Genomic DNA, 25,634 nt, shown 5'->3' with positions numbered 1-25,634 from the left:
CAGGTTGAATCTAGTCTACTTAATCTTCCATAGCAAACTTGCACTTATGTTTTGTATGGTGGGTGAACCCAAGCCTTTTAAGGTGCTTAAATCCCACCCTGAAGGATTCAAGAGGCACCCTCAGTGCCTCTGAGGAATGTCACTGAAGTTCAGGCCCTAGAGGACAACAGAGACAGTCTGCAGTTGAAGATGCTCATGGAAGCAGGAGAAACTCTCCACTTCACAGGAATTTTACAAACTGCCTTCTTCTGTGCACTGCCAACACTGCAGTTACTGAATAACTGGTCATTTTACGGTTCTGTGACATCACTAGAAAATGCCAACCCATCTGCTGTAAGGTGAAAATTAGGAACATGGTACACTTTAAGGGAGGGTCAGGCTGGGGAGGGTCTTACTAATTTAGTCGCAGCCTCTGACAAACAGGAAGGGGCAGTGAGGGCTGGCAGAGGAGCCCTTCTGCAGGCCCTGCCTCACTCCAGCAGCCGCACTCCTTGGCTGGGGGTGCCTGTGGGCCTTGAGTTTGTTCATCTCGGTTAACAGGAGATTGTTTTAAGCTTGTTGATAACAGCCTCTCCCTCTGCCCCCTGCAGCAGCTCCTGAAGCTTACTGCCTGCTGAATAGGGAAGTGCTTGTTTTAAAGCCACCCCCTCTAAATTTCACTGGGTTTCCCCCAGCTCTAACGCGGTGGGTGCTGGCAAACAGCTTATCCACTGAATTCCCAGTTACGAAAACCTCGACAATTCCTCCAGCAGCCTTCTCCGCTCCACACTAAAAAGCCCCATGCACTTCAGACTCCCCTAAAGGGCAGCTGCTCTCTCCTACATCATCACTGCTGCCCTTCTCTGCACTGTGCCTAACACCATTAACAGCCTCCTTGAGGACACCAAGGCTGCAGAGGTCCCTGCCAGACCAGAAATATCCACGCACAGAACAGGCAGCTCTTCTACAAGGGAGGATCAATCACTGGATCTTGTCCTGCCTCATGACCCCAAGCTGCTGCAGCCCAGCACTGCCCCTCAGCCCCCCAGCACCCCACGTGTCCGATGCCACTGGTTGACCAGCGCCGGCCCTGCCAACGAGCTGCGCTCAGGTCTGCGGAGTCACGGGCAAGAGGGAATCCTGTCCAGCAGGAAAGCACTCACAAGCTGCAGCTGATAGCCCCAGATCTTCCCCCAGCCATGTAGGAGGATGCTTCATACACACCCTGTCCCTCGATACAGCACAGTGCTGTCTCATACACCGAGGGGACAAAAGATGCTTGAGGCATCACCGCATTCCCTCACGTGTCAAAGAAGCCCCCTGCCCTGCCTGCTCCTGTGAGACCGACTGCACGCAGCCGAGTATCCACTGCCCGAGTATCCACTGCCCGAGTATTCCCTTCCCATTTCTTACCAGCACCTGCTGGACCACCACGTATGATCTAAAGTTGCTGACAGAGGATTTTCCATCACATTACAAACTACGCAAAGTCCTCACATTTGCACAAACATCAGACAACAGATTCACACAGACACTTGTTAACATCCACACTTTGTTGAGCACTTCCCAAAATGAATTTTAAATGAAATACTGAAATGAATACTGAAAATTGTGGCTTTTCTCAGAAAGCCAAGTTTACACCAAAATTCTTCTTCAATAAGAGCTCTCCATTTAAACGGATATATTTCTTCAGTACCCATAAATGAACATATTCTCCTTTTGGATAGCATTATGCTTTAAATTAGTGTTGCATAAATACCGTTACCTTTTTTGGTGAAAAACTCCTTGGAATATTTCCCCAACATAGCGTATTTTCGAGGGATTTTTCCCAGCAGTTCAATGATCAATGCTATGTGGTCTGCATTGGAGAACATTGCCAGCAAAACAGAAACATACAACAGTTTAATCAGTACATTGCATGCACACACTAACACTGGCCCGGTACAGACAGAAATAGATTGATCCTGGTAAAAACCACACGTGCACACTGCTTGCTCAGTGGCTACTTTGGAAAGATTCTTTCAGAAAAACTTCCTTCTCAAAACATCGTTTGAGTATCAGCTGCCACAAACAAGTTTTGCCACGTAATTTAGAATGTACCAATAGTTATTTTTCAGAACACGTGGCTAAAAAAATAAAAAATTTGTCAGAGATTCCTGCGCATTTTGCTTTTCAAAAAGAAAATTTTGTTGTATGGTTTCAGGAAATGCTCCTCACTGGGACATGCTATAACCAGCAACAGCAATTCCACTTCTGTCTGCATCACGGCACCTTTCAAAAAGAAGAGGTACTACCTCTGCGATTGAAGAATTCCCGAGAATATTTTCCAGATAGAGCAAAGTGCCTTGGGATATTGCCTAGCAGCTCTATGATGTGTGCTATGTGGTCTATGAGGGAGAGAAAAAAAGGATACGGGAGTGGAAGGGGCAGGGAAAGGATGGGATAAAAAAGAAGAGGAAAGAAACTGGAATTAGTAAAAAATCAGAAATAGTTTCAAATCAACAATGTTTGCAGCAAATCCATGCAGAGGTTTCCAGGATCAGCAGAGCTCTGGCATCATTAGTAGCATTTAGGAACAATGAATGATGCCCACATTACCACTGCAAAGAGCATTTACAAGCAAACAAGCATGAAAATGGACAGGTATACAGATGGAAGCAGGAGTTAACTCTGATTTAAAAAAAAAAAATTAGTAATTGCCTAATTCAAATAAGAATACACAATGTAAACATTATTCCAGTGTCACTCTTATAAAGAGGAAATACTATCAAGTTCAAATTTGTCGTTTCTTTTCTAAACTAAAATGTTGTTATTTTCAATCAGGTTTCCACACATATGCAGTCTTACAAGAAGGGCAGTTTAATTCCTTCAGGCAGTTGTTAAGTAGATGAATATCTGCAGAAGGGACTTTTTGCCCACCCATTGCTAGTGGTGGAACTTAAAACTAAAAAGAAAAAAAATCATATTTATATTCTGAAAACAATGTGTATGAACAGTTCTACTCAAACACAAAATTTAACCCCACTGTAAGCTCACTGGAAATTTAAGAAGAGGAGTATGAAAATATGTAGAAACTCTTACTGTGTCTCAAAAGATTCATACCTTCATCCCTGGAATAGTCTTCACCAGAGTGTGGTTCAAACAAATAATCTCCAGTCGCTAGTTCAAAAGCCTATAACATAACAGACATATTTATGGTATTTCAGAAATAATGTTTTTGATTGTAAGATGTCAGCAAAACATCACAACTGTCTCAGAACCGAGAGGGAATTAACATTCAAAGGTCAAGACTGAGGAGAGGGACCATCTTACCTGGGGACCATCATTCCTGCAGTGCAAGGACAGCAGGAACCTGGGCTCTGGAGAGCCCCACACTCAGCCTGGGGCTGGAGGCCTGGCAACATGTTCAACGTGGCTTTACATACTAATGTGTTCTCTGGTGATCATGTTAAGATTGTGTGAGTTAATGAGGCTCAGAGGTATTTCTAAATATATAATAAGAGCTACACATGTATCTGAAGGCTCTTTACCTGTCAGACTGCACACTGGAGACTGAACTAAAAAAGTCTGAATCACAAATAAAATCCATTTATAGCTATAATTAACCACCTGAAATAAGTAATCAAGGGAAGCTTCTTGGAAGACTCAAATTCTAGAAAAAAAATTTTTTTAAGTATTTTTGTTGAATCAGAAGTCATCAAAGTAAATACTGCAATAATGGGGTAAACAGTGAGACTGACACTGATGGGGAATCCAGAGCAGACAACATAACATTTGATCCCTCCAGGCCATGGCAATGCTTCAATGGGATGAAAACCCTGTGCCATGGTACGGCAAACCTCAGTTTCTCTTTATGGGTGCAACGAATATGAAATGCCAAGAAGCACTGAAGCAACTATGAGAGCCCCTTGTGTAAACATGGATTCCTCTAGTTTAATTTGTTAAACTATTCTCTTTCAGCTCTGGCTCAGCAATTGCCCAAGAAGCTACAGGAATCTAATTTTTTCCAGGTGGTTTAAACACCAAAATATTTTCCATGTCCAAGACCCGGGAAAACATCTGATCCAGAAAACCATTCCAAAAATCAGGCAGAACTTCCTGGCACAGTTCTAGGATGGGATTTCATTCTGTTAGAACATTTACTACAAAATATCTGTCTCCTGAAAATAGACAGTTTTCTGTTGCAATTTATAATCTGGAGTTGTTAAATCACCTGTAAATTTAGCCTATTTATGGGTACTTGTCTTTTTCAAGCTGTGAACTGCAGTGTCATCCAAGTGGGCTACAGCCAACACAATTCACTGCAATCACACATAGCAGCCAAGAAAACAAGAACGCTCTTTGATGACATTTCTGTTGATCATATGAATGGGCCTTTAATTTCTAAAGTCACTATCACTTAATAAACAGTCATTCACTTTTTCTTTTATTCTACTCTTAGCTCAACATTGACAGTTTTCATTTTACAGCTGGAAAAAGTCTGAAGGACTTCATAAAATACCAGATTTCTAAACTGAAATAGATTTTAACAGTAGCCAGAAGAGATCACTGGGAGAGACCCCAAACACAACACAGAGAGCATTGTCATTCCCTTGAACATGAGACCGAGAAGATCCAAGTGTCCTCTCCATATCTCATGGACCAGCTTTCCTAGGAGAACACACGCTGATGGGGCTGATTTCTGAGCACATTAAGAAACTCACTGCTGTAACAGATTCCCAGAGAACAACAAAAATGTAGCTGAATTTAGCCACAAAGGTAGACTCCACAAGAATACAGTTTCTGTCCCAAAAAATGACATATTAATAGCTTGATAGGTCTGCGTGGGACAAAAAAGATTAAAATGAAAAACTGTAAAAACTGTCCAGAGAGGAGCACGAGAAGTAACATATCACTGTGCTACTCTGAATGTTAGATCGGTTTGTGTATTGCAAAAGCTGCAAACTCTCATAGGCTCGGGATACTTATACCACCCTCTCGCTGAAGAGAAACTAAAGGTTTTCAAAATGATGCTGCTTCTTTTTTCCCTTTTGTGTATAGCTCTGACTATCCCAGGAAGGGCTGGAGCCACAGCACCTCACATGTTTACTTCCTGACTCTCCCTAAAGGGCTCTGTACTGAGAATGAAAAAAACTTCCAACTCAGATGCACACAGGGACAGTCTAGAGACAGGTGCTGGGATAAGTATTTGTAATAATTCTTAGCATCCATGGAGGACAATGTCCCACAGTTTCATCTGCGGCAACCTGGTAACACGTTCCCAGATATTTGTAGGACGGACTGGCTACGCAGCGCAAGATAAACGAAATTAATTGAGCCTTATTTAGAAAAGAATAAAACCCATATCTAGGTTTTTATCATAAAGAATCAGCATTAAAAATACACTAATAAACACATAAATAGCTGTAAGAAGGACGATGACACCTCTGGATTGTATCAGTCAGGGTTCTTCTGCTCTTTAAACCCACGTCCAAACGCATGGTGCACTGGAAAGCCCATCCCACTAGCGAGTCAGTGCCGCTGGAAGAGCAGCTCTCTGTCACTGGTTACTCAGAACCACAGTTTTGGCCATACACTGCTGCTCTGGACTTCCTGGTCGCTCCCAGTACTTACCCAGTTGTAGGTAATACAACCACCCAGCCCCCGTAAGGGAAGTCGCTGACACTCTGCGATGGCATCAGGAGGCCGAGACCCGCAGGGTGAACACAGTGCTGTACCTCTCACAGTCCTGTCACCAGCCCTGGGGGAAGGGACCACCCCTCTCCTCAGCACTCACACGTGTACCTGCAGACCTGTGACCAGCCTGGGGCCACCAGCATGAGGGCGAGCCTGTCAGACTGGAGAAAGGCCAGGGAAAACCTGGCCTCAGGTGTTCTGAGCAGAGGATATAGGATGGGAGGCTGGTGCAGCTGGGTTTGCTCAGGTTGGAGGAGGAGAGGAGGAGGGATTCAGTTGCTGCACTCCAGTGCCTGGAGGCAATAACACAGAAGACCAAGATACACTCTTCCCAATGAAAGGACAACAGGGAGGAAACAAGAGCTGCGAGATGGGAAATACCAATCAAATACAAGGAAAAAAATTCTTTGGCAACACTGGCTGAGTACTGGGACAGGCTGCTCAGAAAGGCTGTGGAAATGCCATCCTGACAGGTATGTACCCTTGAACTGGACGAGGCTCTGAATTTCATCTGAATTTTCATCTCTGAAAATCATCTAATTTTCATGTCAATCCTGGTTCAAGAAAAAGGCAGACTACTAGAAATATCTTTAAACCTAAATTTGGCTGTATTTTTCATGATGCTACAAATACAGAGTAACCATAATTTACTTAGTTTCCCTTTGAAAGTATTAATTTACAAAAACTAGTTTCTTGACAGAAACTCCAACTTCGAAATACCATAATGTTTTTTACTCAATGTTGACATTTACCTCAACAGAAGCCAGCATTTCATTTATTATATGGAGATATAAATTGAGATGCAGCACAGTCAGCATATGCCACAGAAGCCCAAGGCAGTCATCCATCCTTACTGACTGTATTCGCAATTCCCACTTACCACTTTCCTAAGGTTATCACAAAAAGCCACTTAAACTGCTTTTCTCCATCTGCAGATGGAGAACCTTTCACATCAATAGGCTCTGGAGAGGCTCTGCTTCTTTCCTGCCACACGATTGTATATGAACCTACCACACTACTGAACTGTTGGCATCACTATTGGATATTATGGATCCATGTCTAATCACACAATTGGAAATAGCTACATTTTCACTGTGTGACAGCTGTGTTCTCAATCTGGTCATTGAAAAATGGATGCATGCCTAGGAAAAGCTGTCTGGGAGAGGACTAGAAGAACAATTCACTTGGACTGCATCAGCTTCCCTGAACTGAAGCTCCAACTGAAAAAGGACAACAAGCTACAGGCCAGAATTATTGTTTTGACAGATGAGATCCGGCTCTTGGCCAGAGTTTCTCTGCCCCAGCTGAAATGAAGAGACGTGAATGAGATGACTGTAACTGCTTTAAAAATAGGCTTGGTTTTAAGAATGCTGTTCCACAGGTAAGGGGGAGCATGGAAAGAAGAGCAAAAAGCTTTTTGAGACACGCACACCTCCTGGCAGTTTGTTCTCCCATGGATATCTGAAGAGCCGGGCAATTAAAAGAATATGAAAGGCATTTTGCACAGTTAGTACTTGGTAAGAAAGGCCAGATATACAAAACAGAGACTTGCATGGGATGCTTGGAAAGAAAATAGGGTTCTTTCATTTGCCATACTCCTATCTCATGCACATCCCATGGAAAGTCAGCTTCTCTGGAAAATCATTTTCTGTTAAATGTTTCAGGTTGTCCACCCACCACCCTCAAAAAGGGTGTACAGTGATTAATAACAGCATTCTGTACTGTATCTGCCTACTGAAAAATACGTACATAACGACTTCAGGTTTTTCTCCTCTCAAACCCACATTTTTGATTTCCCATTTTTCCTCACACTACTGCCTCTGTGCAGGCTGAGGCTTGTCATCACACCTTTAGTATGTGCCACTCACACATACTAGCATGATAATACTCATGATCCCATGGAGACATGATCATTTTTCCCTGCTTACAACACTATAAGAGTAGTTAAGGACAGTTACCTCTCCACCCCACGTTAGAGGACATCATACAAAGAAGTAAATCAGGGACACAAGCTCCCAGTTACCTACAAGCACTTACATGTAGGTTTTATTTTGACATCCTAAGTTACTATATCCTGCTAATTCTTCATTCTGTTCTGCCGAGTTCTCTCACATGAACAGAAATGCTCATACTAAAAACCCACCACTGGAAGCTTGCTTGCTTGTAGTAGCACCTCCCTCATTTTGAAAGCTCTTTGCCCATCCCCTTCCCTTCGCACTCAGTAGCGTTTTCTTTCATCATTTATATTCTCTTTGGGTAGATAAAACACTAAGTACAATTTTCACCTTCCCTGACTTCCTGCTGATCTGCAGCTATGATCTATTTGCTAGTTCTTATTGTAAAAACAAGATACTGCAGGAATCACAACTCTCCAGAAAAGCCACCTCAGAGAAGTGTTAAAAACATATCTTGTTCATGTCCCAGCTTGTGATAAAGTCATCTCCTCCCTGCAGCTCAAACAAGAGCGCACATCATGAACAATGAAAGTCATGATGAGACTCATCACTTCAGGTGTTTTTCCTGTCTCAAATCCAGAGCATAAACAAGGAAAAGTGGTAGAATTGTGGTGCTTGCAATCATTTCCAGGAGCAATACAAAGGGATGCCGTCTGCCAGTACTAACTCCCTCATCCTGCCAGGATTTCTTGGCAGCAGCAGTGGCGTACTGTGTTCCATGTTTTCTGGGATTTAGGAAATGCTAAATCATGCAGTGTCTGTTCAGTTTCTGCTCTACAGAAAGCAACCCTCTCAATACTGCAAATGTGGAAATTCAGCCTGATAAAATTAAATCATCAAGAGTGGTTTCAATCCTGTCAAAGGTACTGCTGGCTCCAAATCTATTCCTTTTTTGGGGTGAAACTGAGAGATGCACCTCCCCATTGGCAGAATTAAATTAAGGCTTAGTACAGCAAGGGAACATTTTCTGGAATTTAATAAATATGGAGAGTAATCCCATATCTAGCTGTGTCTAGAGCATCCATGAGAGCATCTGGGTATTCCACTTAAATAGGCCACACTGTTAAAAGAAAAATACAAGAGCACTGTATAATTTCCCTAGCAAAATTTATAAACGTCCAGAAAATGACAGCAACAATCACTCCGCCTGAGGTCACCAAAGTCTAGGGAAAAAAATATATGTTACACTTTTTTGCATGCTTTGCTGAGCACAGAACAAGTGAACAACTCCATCGTGGTCTGGAAAAGCCCACTGACATCCAACCTCCTTCATTAGTTCCCCAGCACTTTGTGCATGCACTGATTATAAGCTCACAAAGATACACGTCATTCTCTTTTTTTTCCCCTTCCTTTTTATTTAGTTTTTCTTAAAGACTCTGAGACTCAGATCACCTGAGCACAGGACTGGTACTGGCCTGGGGATACTCATGCTCATCCTTTAAATCTGATTTGAAGAAGTCATGGGCACAAGAACTGGGCCACGTCAAACCATCTCAAATTAGAAGATTCAGCTCAGAGGCTGCTGGCTTACAATGCTGCTTATTCACTGACATAACATCAAAGAAACAGCACTGTAAGGTTATTAGCACTGAGTTATTTTGCCCTCTTCTGCTATTTGGGTGGAGTCGTTAACATGTCCCCGATTAAGTCTGCTTCCAGCACAAGTAATCTTGACCAGAAACTCTGGCTACTCACACACTGAAGACAGTACAAATAAAACAGACTATTCTTTCCTGGAAGCGGCATTGAAACCACAGAGCTCATGCCTAGGCAAAGCCAACCCATACCAGCAGAGGCCAGGTAAGGAACCCTCTACACACAGACGTGACATAACATGTCCCAAAAGCAAGATTCATAAGGGAGTATTCTGGAAGTTGCTGTGCACACAGGAATACAGATGTTTTGCATGCCTAAGGCCCATTTATCAGAGGCTTTTGTTTAAAAACATCATTTCCATCCTCATTATAAAAGCTTATGTAAAACTGATGAGCAAATGGTATGATGAAAAAAAGACAGTCTGCTGCTGCTGTGATAAAACACAACCTCTGTGCTTGCCTTAACACACTTTATGCCATAAATACAAGCCAACACAAGAACCAGCAGCTTTGCTTCTCTTCATCAATGCTATTCTCAGTGAGCAAGACTATTTCATTAGCAAGCACAAGGCAGTGAAAACCTGAGGCTCATATGGAGATCCATAAAGCACAAGACCAAGTTAAGATCCCAGGTGAATCCTGGTACCATGCATTCCATGTCCTCCATCATAAAATCCAAGACACATAAAAAGATTGATGTTTTTTACATACACATAAATCTCTGACACGGAAACCCTAGGGACACTAAATTTATTATATTGCTGGACCACTCATTTTGCATAGTACTGCTTCCAAAAATGCCCTTAATGACTCTGGACTTGTACAAGCATCGAAACATGACTAAGTCATCTCTTTGCTCCCCTCTGACAGTCTTGGACAACATGGCTAATCAAGTATCTGAGCTGTATTTTGGCTGAAAATAAACACCTCCTGGTCCAGCAGACAATCCTTTTGAAAACACACTTAACAGTAAAAATTATGGAACAAAGTGAATTAAGTATGAAAAAGCACGGTAACCTCAAAGGGCATTTTCTAAATCACAAGCAGGTACAACAAGGAAACCAAACCTGAGAAAGCAAGTTTGTAGTGGCATTAAAACACTTTGGTACTTCACAGTTCTTGACTGCTCTAGGTATTGGGGAGATTAAAATCATAATTTCCAAAGACAGCCTAAAAAAGTTATTTGGGAGTTTGCAGTTCCACATCAGGAATGTTTCCCTGGCTGTTAATCTCTGTTACAAGTCCTCTGCAGAAAGAGCTATTAAGGTCTTCAAGGCAATCCCTACCTCAGAGCTGTTTTCCATCTGATGCAGGATCAGTGTTCACAGTGCTCTGACCCATTTTCTCAGCCACACAGGAAGGAAAGCAGATTCTGGGAGGTTTCTAATGATGAATTTTTTGGGTGAGCTTGAGAGCCTGCTCTCTGTTTTTCACACAACTATACAATGATGACAACTGAATTCAACAACTCTGTCAGTGCTTTAAGTGTATAAAATTTCTACTGCATTTTTTAAGGGGAAAAAACCCAAAGTCTATGGTAGAAGACAGAATTAAAGCACTTCTGTCTCAAATGCTCTGCTATCTCTAAAACCTACATAACACAAAAACAGAAATAGGTAATTTCCTGATTAAAATATTTCATATGTAATTGTGAATCTGACTTAAGATACCTCCAGGGGCAATGATGCTTTAGGCTTTTTTCCCTGAGTTTGAAGAAAGCAGTAATGCTTATATAACATGGAAGAGAAAGTGTAAGAGGCTGGGCAATCCCAGGTATTTTAAGAATATTTTATTCCTCAGGTACGACATTGCTATTAAGTACCCACTACCTTTAGACACAATCCTAGACATATTTCAGCCTTCTTTATATGTCTTTAGCTACAAGACTGTACATAAAATTAGCAAGGGCAGGTACAATCCTAAAGAAACATGAATATAGGGTATAATACCATAAAAGGTATCAAGTTAACTGAGGTTTACAAAATATCAGGTAATAGGAAGACTCTATAATGATTTGGTAGTTAGTTAAGAGAAGAATCATAAAGGAAAAAAACTGTGGAATATTTTCTATGCTTTGTTTTCAATGTAATAGAAAACTTGTACATTTTGTCCCCAAATGGAAGAGTAAATTTGGAAATGGATCTTTTTTTCTGTATACTAGAGCAAAAGCTAGTATTCAAGTCCAGAGAAAACATACTTTAATTTCACTTACGGGTTAGTTACTTCCAACACATGGCCTGCTGAGTTTATAATATGTAGGATTTTATGTTCCTTTCAATCCTCCTCCTCCTCTCTCTCTCTGAGCTGTGCAATTCTTCTCATCACCCACGCCTGCAAACTGTGTCTAGTATTTGAGCCTTCTCCTCCTCCTCACACTCTTACTCTTTTCAGACACGTATTTGTAAAATATAAAGATCTGATTAAGTTTTCACTTTTAAAATAGACAAAGGTATTTTTAATGCATTTTTTTGGAAATACACACTAGCTTTAACGAGAAGATGCACGTAGCTTGTTTGTCCTCAAAGAGATACTACAAACAAGAGTGTTTCAAAAAGCTGCAAGATTAAGTTTTCACTTTTTCTGCCCTCTAAAGATTTTTAAAAATCTGTCATTTCAGTTCCCATATTAAAACTAATTCTACAGAATGTTACCACATATTTTACACTAATAAACTAAATTCCTTCTCTTCAAAGTTTAGAATTTGAAGCTGTGACTCGCAAGCCTGATCTGATCCATGTTTTCACTACACTTGGCAAGAATTTAAAGTATTTCACTGTTTTGCTACTTTACACAAGAGAAAAGAATGTAAACACAGCAAACAGTAGCACAGATTCTAAGACTGGAAGGAAATATGCAGTTGTACTATTTCAGTTACATTTTGTCATTTAAAATACACATATATTTCCCTCTAAACTTGCATGTTTTTGACTACCAGTTTAAAATGCATCACACGGAAATTAGAAATGTTCTCCAAAATACTTCCTTTTGATTAAGAAGGCTTGAGAAATTGAGATAAAGGGAAGAAATCATCAGTAGCTACCTGATACAACATAATTCATGAAAATGTATTTGTGTCAAAATGTCAAAAGCATCCCCATCAGATTTCCTCACTAAATAAACCAGTTTTTAGGAGGTTTACTCTCGTAAAATACACATTGCATTGTTCTTACCATACATGCTGTACTCCAGATATCAGCAGGTGTACTGTAACCTGCTCCTATTAAAACCTCTATGGATCTATATTGTCTTGTCTGGATGTCTTCTGTGAAGTGTTTGTGCTAAAACAGAAAGAACCACATTAATGGAAAAAAAGGACAACAAAAAGAGCTGTTCTAAACAGGGAACAGCAAAAGGGATGTAGTTACACTTACCACCCAGCAGGCATTTCCCAGGTCAGCAATTTTAACTCTAATTTTATCTGCATTTCTTGGGTCCAGTGGATTCACCAGTAAGTCAGCAGCACGAGTTTTTGCTAACACAAGCAAAATGCAGAATAGTTAATATTTTGAGTGTACAGTTCATTATCTCTAAGCAGTTTTGCCTTGACATTTCATCCAGTGTTCTCATACACTGAGACATCAAAATAATTTGCTGAATGTTCCAAGAAATTAAAGCAAAATAAATAGGATTTCTTACCTTGATTTCTAAACATCCTTATACACTTCAAGTGCACATTTTTTGCATTCTTTAACTGCCAAACAACTATTATTAGAATATCCAGAGTAGCTTCTAAGCAAAACCAGTGCATATTCAGACAGAATTCAGACGGAAAATGTTAAAACTCAGACTCCAAGAACTCCACATGAAAAGATATGTTCTTGGAACAGTTTGGTTAAGAAAATAAACCCTGCACTTCCATGCCTGGCTAAGGTAAATAAAATTTGGCTCGATTTTTTCTTTTTTTTTTTTTAATCTGCCTCATGGGGAAAAGACCCACCAAAACCTGGCTGATTTGAGAGCCTGGGGACTGTCACCCTTTTCACAATTAACTCAGCAGTGAATCAAAGTTCTCTGAAGGTTCTATCTGCATTGAGTATGATCCAGACTGAAAAGGCAGAACTTCAATAGAATTAATCTTGGCTCCTGGGACACTGACAACCTCTACACAGATCAGTGGAGGTGCTGCTTCTCTTTGTTTTGACACACCACCTGCTAGTTCCTAAACTGCATTGGAAAGAAAGCAGATGACTTGACTGTGGAAGACAGAACCAGGTATCACAAACCACAGAGCAGCAGAGAGCTGATCTCAGTTTCCTTGTCCCTGAGCTACAAAGACTCAATTGGAAATCAATGGTAAGATAAGAAAGAGGTACTAGATCCAAAAAGCACTTGTGATTCTAATGATCTGTTAAATTGGTGTAAGAATTCGACAAGGAAAATACACAAGACAATGAGAAAAACCACTGGATGTCCTAATGGGGAGTCAGGAGTGACTGAAATCAGGTGAGGATCTTCAACTGCTGGCACAGGAAGCCTGAACTGGTCATCAGAGCACTGAATACTGGCCAACCAGAAAAGAAAGTGGCAGGGTCCCCTGGGGGAGAGAAGGAATGAAAATACAGGACTACATTGCAGAAGACAGAAGGGGTAATGACCTCAACAAACAGTCCTCTAAAAAAGCTGGAATGGAGTCCCAGACTCGAGTTTATAAAAAGCACCAGCATAGGGCACAGAAGTAAAATACTGAAAAGGAACTTGTAAGACCAGTGAGCTTAATATTAAAGTCTTCCCTTACAAGAATGCTGCATAGTGCAGTCTAATTTTTTTTAACACAATCACATGCATTAGTCAAGAAATAACAGGACCTTTCTCAGTTCAGTAGTCTTTGCAAAAAAAAAAAAGAAAAAATAATAAAGACAGTGCTAAATAAATCCTTCCCACACATCTTGTTGAAGGTGAAGGACTGCAGTAAATAACGTGGAAAGGGGGGAAAAAAGCCTCATGAGTAGAACATCTGAATATGGCATTAGAAAACAGCTTTCTTCAACTTTCTTCTAACAGAGCAGGCAATAGGCAAGTGCCTATACTTTTGTGTTTTTCTTAGGAACATATGATGTTTATGTCCTGTATCTTCTGAGAGATGAATTCTTGGATCCTGAATTTGACAAACAGATCATTCACAACTGAAAGTGAAGTCAGAAGGAATATACCTTTTAGTAAGTATTTGCAAAAAAGTATTCAAAGAAGCTTAAACTAAGCACAAAATAAGTGAGCACTTCTGTGTCCTAATTCTGTAAAACCTAAGAAATATCACCTTAATTCTCACAGTCTCAGCATGATAGTGTACTTACTTAGTAAACATTCAAACACTGGAAGGAGGAGGAGAGTAATGAGGAAATTACAGATCTATCTTCAGGGCATTTGGCCATGCAGTGAAAACTTTAAAAAGATAAAAACTGCTCACCCACTGAACATAACTTGGTCTGTGCACCGAATGAGACAAGTACCCCAAAAAAATGAGACCATGTCACTTACTAATGTATAGCAATGCCTAGACATTAATTAAGTCTACTTCAGTACAAGAAAAGGGCACTAAATGTGAAAAAGTAGCACCATTTAAAAATACTGAATAGCCTGCAACTCTTGTATGCTGCTTCTTTCTAAATACCTTCATATGCTTTATTACTGTTTATTATTATTGGTATCACTAATATTCATAACATTCAGCTTTTCCTCTTTCTGTAGAAGTGAGCTATCACTGAATTTACTGTCTTTACTCTTTCTTTGCATGAAAGGTGTGTGAACTGGTGAGATAACATCAAGGAAGAATAAAGTAGGTTTGTTTCTCCAGCTATGGAGATAAGCTGCTTCCATGATGACAAAACTGGCTTTACTCCCTGGAGGTATGAGGATTTTACACATCACCCCAGGAAAACAGCAGTAGAGTCTTTCTGCCTATATACAGCTAGCAGAACAAATGAAGAAACTACCAGGCATTCAGGAATCTCCTGTATATTGTTCCAGGGACTTCAGAGTGTAAGGAGATGGACTGGAAGCCTCATTTTCCAGGATCTTAGCATCTTCCAGAAATACAGCTCTGTTCAGTTGTATTTTATTTCACATTTCTTACCTTATCTGTCTGACTCTGTAATAAACTGTGTGAACTGCTCTCATAAAGTCTTAAACCAAGAAATACACTTGGCTGCATTTTTCAACACGGTTCTATTTAAACTTAGTAACTTCATCTGTGACAATGCTAATGGCAGGCTTGGTGATCTTCTCCCTAAGCTCTCTCATTTTCTTCTATCCGCTTACAGATTTAGTCTCTCAATATTTTCTTTATTAAAGTTGAAACCCATACATTTATGATTTAGCCACGGGCGCTATAAATAAGACCTATGTGTAATACCCTGAAGCTATTTAATTCAATGGCAAAAATCCAGCTCTTTAAAATGACACAGAGATTTCACCTTCCATGTCTTCAAATAAACAGGATTTACAGGCAAAAGTTTTGGATCGGAGCAGTTCTGATGGCCAGAATTTAGATGTCCAAACAGAGGCTGAATACAGAAAAGTCATAGTGAGTTGATGGTTGGCAACATGCCCTGATGAGTTTTAAAAGGTTAAGAGAGGAACTATTTGACACAGAAAGAACCACTAATGAATGAAAACACAGCATATTACAGAATTTTTCAATATGACTGAGAAAAGATCTGACAAGAAGTAACAGATAGAAGCTGCAGCCAGACAAATTCAAACTTGCTACAACTCTTCTGAAACAAGTCAGAGTACCAAGCAGTGGAACACACTTCAGCCACACTAGATTGTTTATAATTTCATCTGTCCAAATCAAAAGCAGGTATTTCTTTGAAAAATATGTTTTAAGCCAAACATAAGGGTTACTGGGCTTAACAGACGGTATATTACTGACTTGTTATAAAAGCAAGTCAGGTTACATGATCTTATGTCACCTGCTACCTTTAAACTATGGGAATGATGCTTACTGGCAACTATCAATTTCGTTCTCTCTTTCCTGTATAGACTGACTTGTCAATGCAAATATTTTATCTATAATAATCTATCTACATTTAAAAACAAGTTCTAGAGGAGAGAAAAACCATAAATCACAGTTCTGCAAGAAAAATCATCCAGTTTACTTTAACAGTTTTTTCTTAACCTAACCACTGTCTTTGTATTCCACTTATCTGACTGTTTAATGTAATGTAACATACTCATGCTACTAGATAGAAGTCACCTGGAGAAACACTTACTTTTTGGCAAATCCCCCGTGCTTGAAGCTGAAACTGTTCTGCTCCTGTCATGAGATGGGCTGCTCTCCTCTCTTTCTGTTACAGTTGATCCTTCAGAAACAGCAGAACCACAAGCTACAGACTCTAGAGCCCCAGAGAACACTGAAGCTGAAAATTCAGAGAACTGTGATTCTGGTATTTTATGACGTCCATTTGGCAATTCACCATTAAACTGTTCGTAGGAGCTGCTGTAAGAGTAATCACTTTTTGCATTTGGCTCATCAAGATTATACTCCTCTGGATTTGGACATTCTTCCTCTTCCTCATCTTCATCTTCAATCTGTTGTTCCAATAGGAATGGGCCGTTCACAATATGGCCATTTGTTTTGGGGGATTCTATCCACTTAGGGTCTGTAGAGTCAGTGTTGACAAGATCCTGCTCAACGTCGTCATCCTTTTCAGTGTTTTCCTTCTCTGTGTCTTCTTTTTCATCCTGATCTTCTGCTTCACCTGAAAAATTTCAGTGAGCAACACATTAGATCATACATCAATAAACCAGATTGAAATCAGGCATTCACCATTTTTAACTCTTCAGTAACTACTTGACTTATGACATATCATACAAAGAAACACTGAATATCAGTGAAACACACAAAGACCTTAAAATCTAAATTAAAGACAAAAGAAAGAACTAATAAAGCTGTTGGAAAAATTGAGAATGGAAAGTCGCTCAGGAGGAAACAATTCAGAAAAGAATAACGTTATGAAGGGAAATGTATGAGACCTTGAAAGCAAGCTCTATAAATCTACAACTCAACTTGTGTCAATCATGGATTCATCAGAGAAGTAGGAAAATTCTCAGTAAGAGAAGAACAAAACGAGACCAAACTGAACTACAACCTCAGTAGTTAAATCTTCATCAGGACTGAAGAGCTGACAAAAAAATGAGGGAAGCCAGAATGGAGTTGGACTGTAACAATTATGGTCCAGCTCACCATGACTAAATAGGAGTTTTAACAAGACATCTCAAAAATGTTAGTTAAGAAGCTGCAATCATTACTACCTCGTAGATCATTCAAATAAACAATGCAAGAAGAAAAGGGGAAAGCAACAATGATTCCAACTACTACATTAATGTTATAGAACACAATGCGTCCTATTTTTCTTCTCCCTCACCAGGATATGCAGTTATTCCATTCAATGGGGTATGACAACTGACTGTTCTGTCAAATTTTCTACGTGTTCTTTTGTGGTATTTGATAGCTACAGACTGCTATTGATGGTTTTCTTCACTTCTACAGAAAATCTGATTTTTCTTTATCTTTTTAGGCTTTGTAGTTACAATTTTACCTACAGGAGAAAATTAAACAATGATCTAAGACAGTTTGAAAATTTTGTTCTTAGCACCAGATGCAACACTGCACAACTACTTTCCAGCCTGAAACAGTAAAACTCAGGGTCAATAAAAGCAGGTAATACTAACCATCATCATTTCCAGGTTCTTCATCGACTACCTCTTCTATATCAGCTGTTTTTAGTTTCACCTCTGGGTGGTACTCATCTTCTTGTTCATTTGATGGTACAGCTGAGGTTACATTTTCTTCAATTTTTTTCCTTTCCGCTTCCCGCTCTAGTTCTTCTATTTCCTGCAGGCGTTTTTCTAGCAGCTCAGCTTGTCTCTTCTGTTTTTTCTTCAGCTTTTTCTTTTTGTTTTTGGATATTTTTCCAACCTTAAATATTAATAAAAAAAAAATCTTATCAATTATTCTCAAGGCATCTCAAACCAAACTCACTTGCAGTATGATTACTGCAGCATGATTTTTTTTTTTGAAAATACTAGATGACAATTAATTTAGTAATTATACCACTTTTTCCATTTTACTTCAAATCAGGAATGATTAGGGTTATATGAGGCAAAAAGCCACCAAAATTTTACATAATTAATCATGTTTTTACATGGTTGTTTATTAGCTACATGAGCAAAATACATCTAAGATGCCATAGTAAAATTCCTATGATCCTATAACCTCAAATAGGCATAATAATCTTAAATGTTGATCTAGATTAAGATACGATACTGTATGTGGAAGATAATCTGCCATCATATTAGTTACTTGCATATAAATTTAATACATAACTTCTCTCTCTGTACAATGTAGGTAATGACCAGCAAAAGAATGCTGAGAAAAAAGGCACATGAAAGCTAAAGAGACTGAAAACAGTGAAAAATTTTAAACAAATCCTGTGTTGTTCAGCTATTTCCCTGTGAAAGGAAAGCATTTTTATTATTCCCTTCTGGCCCCAAACATATGAGTCACAAACAACAGATGGCCATTCTGAAGTTTCACATTTTATATAACATAAGGATTGAAAAACTCAGGTACAACAACAAGGAAATGAAAAATTAGCACATCTGAGCTAGAACTGAAACACTTTCTTACATTTTAACTTAATTGTGACTTCTATTTTTACTATTTGACAAATGAGATCTATCCAGTTTTCATTCACTGTTAAGATATCACAGCAAGAAATGCTCATATAATTATTTCCTCAAAGATTTATCTGTAGATCCTGTTATCTTCAAAAGAAGCCATGGGATAGTCAAAACAAGACAATTAATTTGACGGTTCTGTTAATTTTCATCCATGTTGTATGTCCACTGAAATTATGTATGTTCTGTATACACAGAAAGCAGGTTTGACCATAAATATTTCTAAACAGCTGTATTACCATTAGTTATTTGCTATATGCATATGGCAAAAAGATCTTTCAAACCTCATAAAACTCCCTCTCTTTTAAGGCCCTGATGATTAAGGCCTTGATGCCCTGAAGCTATCTGTAATGCATAATATTTAGTGCATGCACCCATTTTTGTCAGGATTTGAACGAATGGATTATTCCTCAAGAGATGAAAACAGCAATGCTTAACTTCCTTTGACACAGCTATAGAACTGCATGTCTGTGAGAGTTTCCATCAGAGAAATACTGTGCTTAAAACTGGTAAGGCCAAAGACATGAAAAGAAAAATGTTCTTTGAAAGATAAAAGCTTTATTCAAAGGCAGCCTTTAAAAAAGGTAGAGACTACTAACAGTCTAAGAGCTATTAATACCCGCAGACACACAGAAAATAAGATAGTTAATGTGAATTATATAACAATACTTACAGGCTTTTGTTGTGGAGCTGTACTCACTAAAAAGAAAAAAAATATAAATAAAATAAAGATATATTTTTACAAAAACAACTCTTTAATGAAAGCAAAAAGTAGTAGAAATCATGTAAAAATATTCTTAACTAAGTAAGGCAGTGATTTTTTTGTTAGTTAGATTTTTTACTCTTTACAAGTGTTGCCTGAAAGCATTTGATGTCTCCACTAGAGCACCTGGAACTGGAAGGAGCTGGCAGCAATTTGTGTTTAATGTGTTGTGGTTGGTGGAGAGTTTATGAAAGTCAGAAAGGAAAGTCTGAATCTGTAAAGAATGGACAGAAAACATCAAATGACTGCAGAGTTGTCACAGATTAAATGTATGTAGTCAGCTGACTGAGCAGGTATAGACACATTTAAACAGTTCAGGGAATATCAGCAAAGATACAACTGTGGTGTATTCAACAGAAAAGCCAAATATTCATGTTTCCTTTATTCTGAAACATGGCAGTTTGACTGCTAGGGCTGGAGGCAAGAAGAAGTGCCTAAGGCAAAAAGTACAATGTCACAGAAAAAGCACCTCCAGCAGGGCCTCTTCCTAAGCACCTCTGAGAAGGATCCTATCAGTGACTAGGTCTGATGAGATTACAATACTGACTGTGAAAACAGCAATGCAAGCCACATAAACCCTCCCACCAATAACCAAAACCAGTAGAAATAACCTAATATGGGAGACAGAATCAAAGTGGAAGTGAGAAAGAGGAAGTAAACAGGGCAGAAGAACCTCTCATGAACTTCTTCAGGCAACAGGCATATGGCAATTAACAAACGCAAAATAAAACACAGAGACAGAGTTATTTTATAGGTTCAGATCCTGAGTAAGTTCAGGGAAAAACCTGCTTGTGTGCCCCTGAAAGGGCAAGGTTTTCAAAAATATTCTTAAACCTGAGCACTATCACTGCTATAAAAAGAGAAATTATGCAGAACCTCTTCTTGGAAATGCTGTCAAGAAAACACATCTTCAGCTCCTGTGTGGAAAGCCATATATTTAATTACAATTTTATAAGAACAAAGTGTGGTAAGAACCCCATCAGTATATTCCTTAAAGTACTATTTATTTTAATGTCAGCAAGAAATATAAAGGCTGCATGAACAAAATCAAGCTACTTCCCACACAAATAACACATAATCTTTAGCTATGTGATTACACATTATGTAACATTCAATACAATGTACTCACAAGTTATAAGATTTTTACATCTAAAAATGTATAATGCCGTGAAACACATTCTGACCACTGTATTTGTCCCTGATACAGCAGGCATTTTTATTATAACTCAGAGATTTTAATCTGTGATATATTTTCTGACAATATTATATAGGTAATAAATTTCTCCACTGCCTAAAACTGATGTGCTCAACTGGCAAATTAATAGCAACCATAGTACCAAAGATCACCAGAAAAGCCACATTTCCTCCGTGTTAATCTTCACTGATTGCTGTGAACCTCTTCACCTTGGTTTCTCCTAGCTAAACATAATGTACAGTTCCTACCCAAACTCTTGGCAAGTTCAGCATGGAACGTTTTACACCCCTAGGAAGAAGGGTGTATCTCGAGTTCGGTTAGGTACAATACATTCCATTTTCAAGGGTGAAAAACTACAAATCTAAAATTTTTTATTGCCTCTTGAGAATCAGTTATAACTGACAAGAAGGCAGATAATTTCAACAAGGACACTGATGAACTTGTAATGGAATTAGACATAATTTAGATAAGATTATTAATTATTGTCAATATTAGAGATGCAAGCTTCCAGTATGACTAAAATCCAGGCATTAAAGCGTGTGGGGTGGGATGAGAGTAAGTTTATACCAATAAATCTTTTTCTGTATCTGGGGACCCAGAGAACTTGAATGTGCAAAACCAGGAAGAAAGTATTTCTCTGATGGTTTCCAGAGCAGGAAAAAGAATTAACCAGACATTCATTTTTCTCACGCCATTACTTAAAAATGTTGATTTTTCACTGAAGAAAATACTGTTAGCAGTAATATACTGATGGAACTTTACCACACTCCATTTAAATACACTGTCTTACCTGCTGAGCCAGAGGGGGGAGGAGCACCAGCTTTCTGCCACTCTGTAGCCTCAGCAGCCATTCTACGCACGTAGGCATCATCCACGCACATCAAAATATTTTCTGGCTTTATATCCGTATGAATGATCTTGCACTTGCTGTGGAGGTAATCTAGACCTTGAAGTACCTAATTACAAAAGCATTTTTAAAAAACCTGCTTGAAACTGCAATTAAATTTCTTATTAAGAAACTCAACTCTTACCTGCATTTTAAAATAAAGCTAGTTTTATCCCAATGCTCAAAAGTACTCAAAAATTGGAAAAAAGATATTTCCAGATCACAGTGTAAAAACATAATTTTCCATTGTACCATAGAATTATAGAACTTCCTGAAACAAAATTGTTTGAGGCACAGTAACACCAGTGCAATAACTGAATTGTTTCATATTCAACTTTCATAAATCAGTTTTCAGAACGTGCACGGCACACATTTTGTCCAAGTAGAAGAAAGAATAAGTATCTAGATTATCCTTACTGACCTGGAAGTCTTACCAGACAATGCCACTCTCACTAGTCCAAACTGTTAATTCCAGTCTCACAAAAATTGAAGCTTTTTAATCTCCCAGGAGTAAGCTGTTCCTCTTTTCTCAGGTATGAAGTGATTGAATTACTTGTAACTTTTACCTTTTCTTACATTCACAGAGCAATTCAAGTTGGAAGACTGTGTGATTCAAACCCTCACCATTTAAGCCATACAGCTTCAAAATTGTATTTAACCTCAAAATCAGACCAGCTTGCTCAGTCTTTATCCAGTTCATTTCCAAGTACCTCCCAAAATGCAGACAGCATAACATTGTAGACAGCCTGTTCTAATGCCTGACTACCCTCACTACAAAGAATTTCTTCCTACTATGTAATCAGAATTTCTCTTTTTGTAACTCATAAACACTGCTTCTTGTCTTATCTCTGTGTATTGACAAGAGAAGTCTGGCTCCATTTTCTCTATCTGTGCTGAAGAGATGAAAAGCTTCCCCCTTTATCAGCCTTTTCTTCTTAAAACCAACCAAACCAGTTCTCCCAACACCTTTCATTCATCATATGCTGCTCGCCCTCTTCGTTGCCTTTCAATAAACTCACTTCATTAGGCCAATGTCTTACACTTTGAACCCAAAACTGTACTGAGTCCTAAAGAACTGAAACAGATTCCTTATTCTGCCGCCTACAATCCTGCTAATTTGGCCTACTACATGGTTAGCTCTGGCCATCACAGGAGCCCACCACTGACTCACATTCAGCTTGTCTGCCACAACCCCTCACGCCAAGCTTGGCATCCAGTCTTCACATTTTCAACTTGTTTGTTCTTATTCATAACCAGTCCAGCAAGATGCATCTCCAGCTTGTTTCCCTGCTGATACGCAGCTCACCCCATGCTACAAAGTTGTCCTCTACGCACTCCAGAAACTTCCTTGAGTGCATGTACCCCACAGAACAGACATCAGGGTGGTTAAAAGTAGCCCAAAAGAACTAGTTTATTCCAGTTGTCTGAAGATGCTTATCATCCACTTCTGAAATTGGCGGCCTGTAGGGGATACATACCAGGATGTCACCCTTTTTGGACTCCTCTCTGACCCTGGCCCATCCTACAGCAGATTTAAGCATTTAAGCTCACAAAGGAGGGCTAAGGAGAATCTCCATCCTTTCTGGGATGCAGGGAGAAAACACAGTGACATCGGATGAGGAAAAGGCTGAGGTACTTCATGCTTTCTTCCCCTTGTCCTTCAATAGTCGGATCAGTTGTTCTCTGGGGACCCAGCCCCCCCCAGCTGGGACACAGGGACAGGGAGCAGAACAAAGCCCCTGTAATCCAAGGTGAAATGGTCAGTGACCTGCTACACCCCTTAGACACACACAGGTCTATGAGGCCAGATGGGATTCACCAAAGGGTACCAGGTTCATTGGCTTGGAGGGGTGCACTGTTTCCTGGGTAAAACCCTGGATGGATGGATGGGCCCACAGAGTGGTGGTGGTGATGGACCAGCTGATGGCTGGTCACCAGTGGTGTTTCCCAGGGTTGTGTGTTGGGATGGTCCTGTTTAATATCTTCATCAATGACCTGTATGAGGGGATTGAGTGCACCCTCAGTCAGACCGCAGATGACACCAAGCTGGGAGAGCATGCTGATCTGCTGGAGGGCAGGAAGGCTCTGCAGAAGGATCTGGACAGGCTGGATCAATGGGCCGAGGCCAGTTGAGTGAGGTTCAACAAGGCCAAGTGCTGGGTCCTGCACTTCAGTCACAACCACCTCCTGCAGTGCTACAGGCTGGGGGCAGAGTGGCTGGAAAGCTGCCCAGAGGGAAAGGACCTGGGGATGCTGGTCGACAGACGGCTGAACATGAGCCAGCAGCGTGTCCAAGATGGCCAGTGGCATCCTGGCCTGTATCAGCAGTAGTGTGACCAGCTGGACCAGAGCAGTGATTGTCCCTCTGTACTTGGCACTGGTGAGACCACACCTGAACTCCTGGATCCAGTTCTGGGCCCCTCACTACAAGAAAGGCACTGAAGTGCTGAAGCGTGTCCAGAGAAGGGCAGTGGAGTTAATGAAAGGTTTGGAGCACAAGTGTGATGAAGAGCAGTTGAAGGAGGTGAAAACTGTAAAAAAAGGAGGCTAAGGGGGGACTTTATTGCTCTCTGTAACTCCTTGAAAGGAGGTTGCATCTAGGTGAGGGTCAGTCTCTTCTCCCAGGTAACAAGCAATAAGACTAGAGAAAATGTCCTTGATTTGAGCAAGAGGAAGTTCAAATTAGATATCAGGAAAAATTTCTTCACTGAAAGGGTTGTCAAGCATTGGAACAGGCTGCCCAGCAATTCTTGGAGGTATTTAAAAGATGTGTAGATGTGGCCTTTGGGGACTTGGCAGTGCTGGGTTAACAGTTGGAATCGATGATCTTCAAGTCTTTTCCAACCTAGATGACTCTATGACATATGCTTTTTCCTTGCTGAAACACTATTTCTCCTTACAATCATCTCTCAGCAACTTGATTTTCATAGCATAGCAAAAGAACATATTTTGAAAGAACACTTCCTAGTGAAATGTTCTGAAGCGTTTCACCTTTTTAAAACTCTGACTCTATGAAAACTTAAACACAGACAGACAGTAATTTTTCAAAGAACAGGTTTTTTTCATTTATAATCTGTTTTTCAGAAAGAGACAATTTTTGTTCTTCATCATCATTCTCATCATCATAATGTATTATTTCCCACAGTTCTGATGATATATTTAAAAAGCATGACATCAACCAAAACTGCAATTTAACAGGAATATCCTTACATCCATGAAGAAAGACTCATTGCTTCAACTTTTTATTTTCTAAAGTGGCTCAGGAAACTCCTTTATCTGTGGAAAACCTTGATTAAAAAAACACAACACAACTCCCCGAAAACCCACCAGCATGTGGAAGTGCAGGCTACCCAGAAAGATGCTCTTGCAAACTCCTGAGAATACCCATAAAATTATCTTATCTTAGATATTAAGTGGTAAGAGTTCAGTTCAAATATCATAATTCTAACCTTCAAATTATTAACAATGGTGGCAAAACCTAATTAAATTACAGAAGTAAACCTAATTATTAAATAAACCTGATTATTAACAAATCTTACCTGTCGAATTATACTTTTTACACAACGGATAGGAAGGCCTTGATAGTTGGACTTGATTATCCATTTTAGAAGATGATGTCCAAGTACTTCAAAGACCATACAGACATCTGGGATTTAATTAAGGATAATTTCCAAATAAACTTGTTGATGAGATCAACACAGACATTTGCTTGCGTACTGGCTAAAGCAATCATCACCCGGTTTAGAGGGAAAGCAGTTCCCCCCAAAGTGAGCAGAACATGGTATATGCTTCAGTACCTCATTTCAATTATATATAAACACATACAAAACCAGTGCCCAACTGCAGAACAAATTAAAGTAAAACATTTTAATTACACAAATCTTATCCATTATTTCTACATGTT

At 39.6% G+C, this 25,634-nt stretch overlaps 1 protein-coding gene across 6 annotated transcripts in view; it reads right to left on the bottom strand.

Annotated features, from left to right (window-relative positions):
• The window catches only part of SRPK2 (SRSF protein kinase 2), a 142,123-nt gene that overhangs the window by 6,479 nt on the left and 110,010 nt on the right, over window positions 1–25,634 (bottom strand). For 3 of the 6 annotated variants that reach the window (XM_017811413.1, XM_017811415.1, XM_017811414.1), the window contains 10 exons: window positions 25,270–25,376; window positions 21,635–21,800; window positions 19,560–19,585; window positions 17,879–18,125; window positions 16,417–16,905; window positions 12,577–12,677; window positions 12,376–12,483; window positions 3,082–3,151; window positions 2,274–2,366; window positions 1,745–1,837 (listed from right to left, as the gene is read on the bottom strand). In XM_017811413.1, the coding sequence (XP_017666902.1) occupies window positions 1,745–1,837; window positions 2,274–2,366; window positions 3,082–3,151; window positions 12,376–12,483; window positions 12,577–12,677; window positions 16,417–16,905; window positions 17,879–18,125; window positions 19,560–19,585; window positions 21,635–21,800; window positions 25,270–25,376 (1,500 nt within the window). The remainder of the gene's footprint in view (window positions 1–1,744; window positions 1,838–2,273; window positions 2,367–3,081; window positions 3,152–12,375; window positions 12,484–12,576; window positions 12,678–16,416; window positions 16,906–17,878; window positions 18,126–19,559; window positions 19,586–21,634; window positions 21,801–25,269; window positions 25,377–25,634) is intronic. The other 3 variants (XM_017811417.1, XM_017811418.1, XM_017811416.1) reach the window with 2 other exon arrangements.

The sequence above is a fragment of the Lepidothrix coronata genome, unplaced genomic scaffold (genome assembly GCF_001604755.1).
Source record: "Lepidothrix coronata isolate B3197 unplaced genomic scaffold, Lepidothrix_coronata-1.0 Scaffold32, whole genome shotgun sequence".
NCBI classification, from domain to species: domain Eukaryota; kingdom Metazoa; phylum Chordata; class Aves; order Passeriformes; family Pipridae; genus Lepidothrix; species Lepidothrix coronata.
Note: the sequence above shows the minus strand (reverse complement) of the source record. Positions and strands in the feature narration are given on the sequence as shown.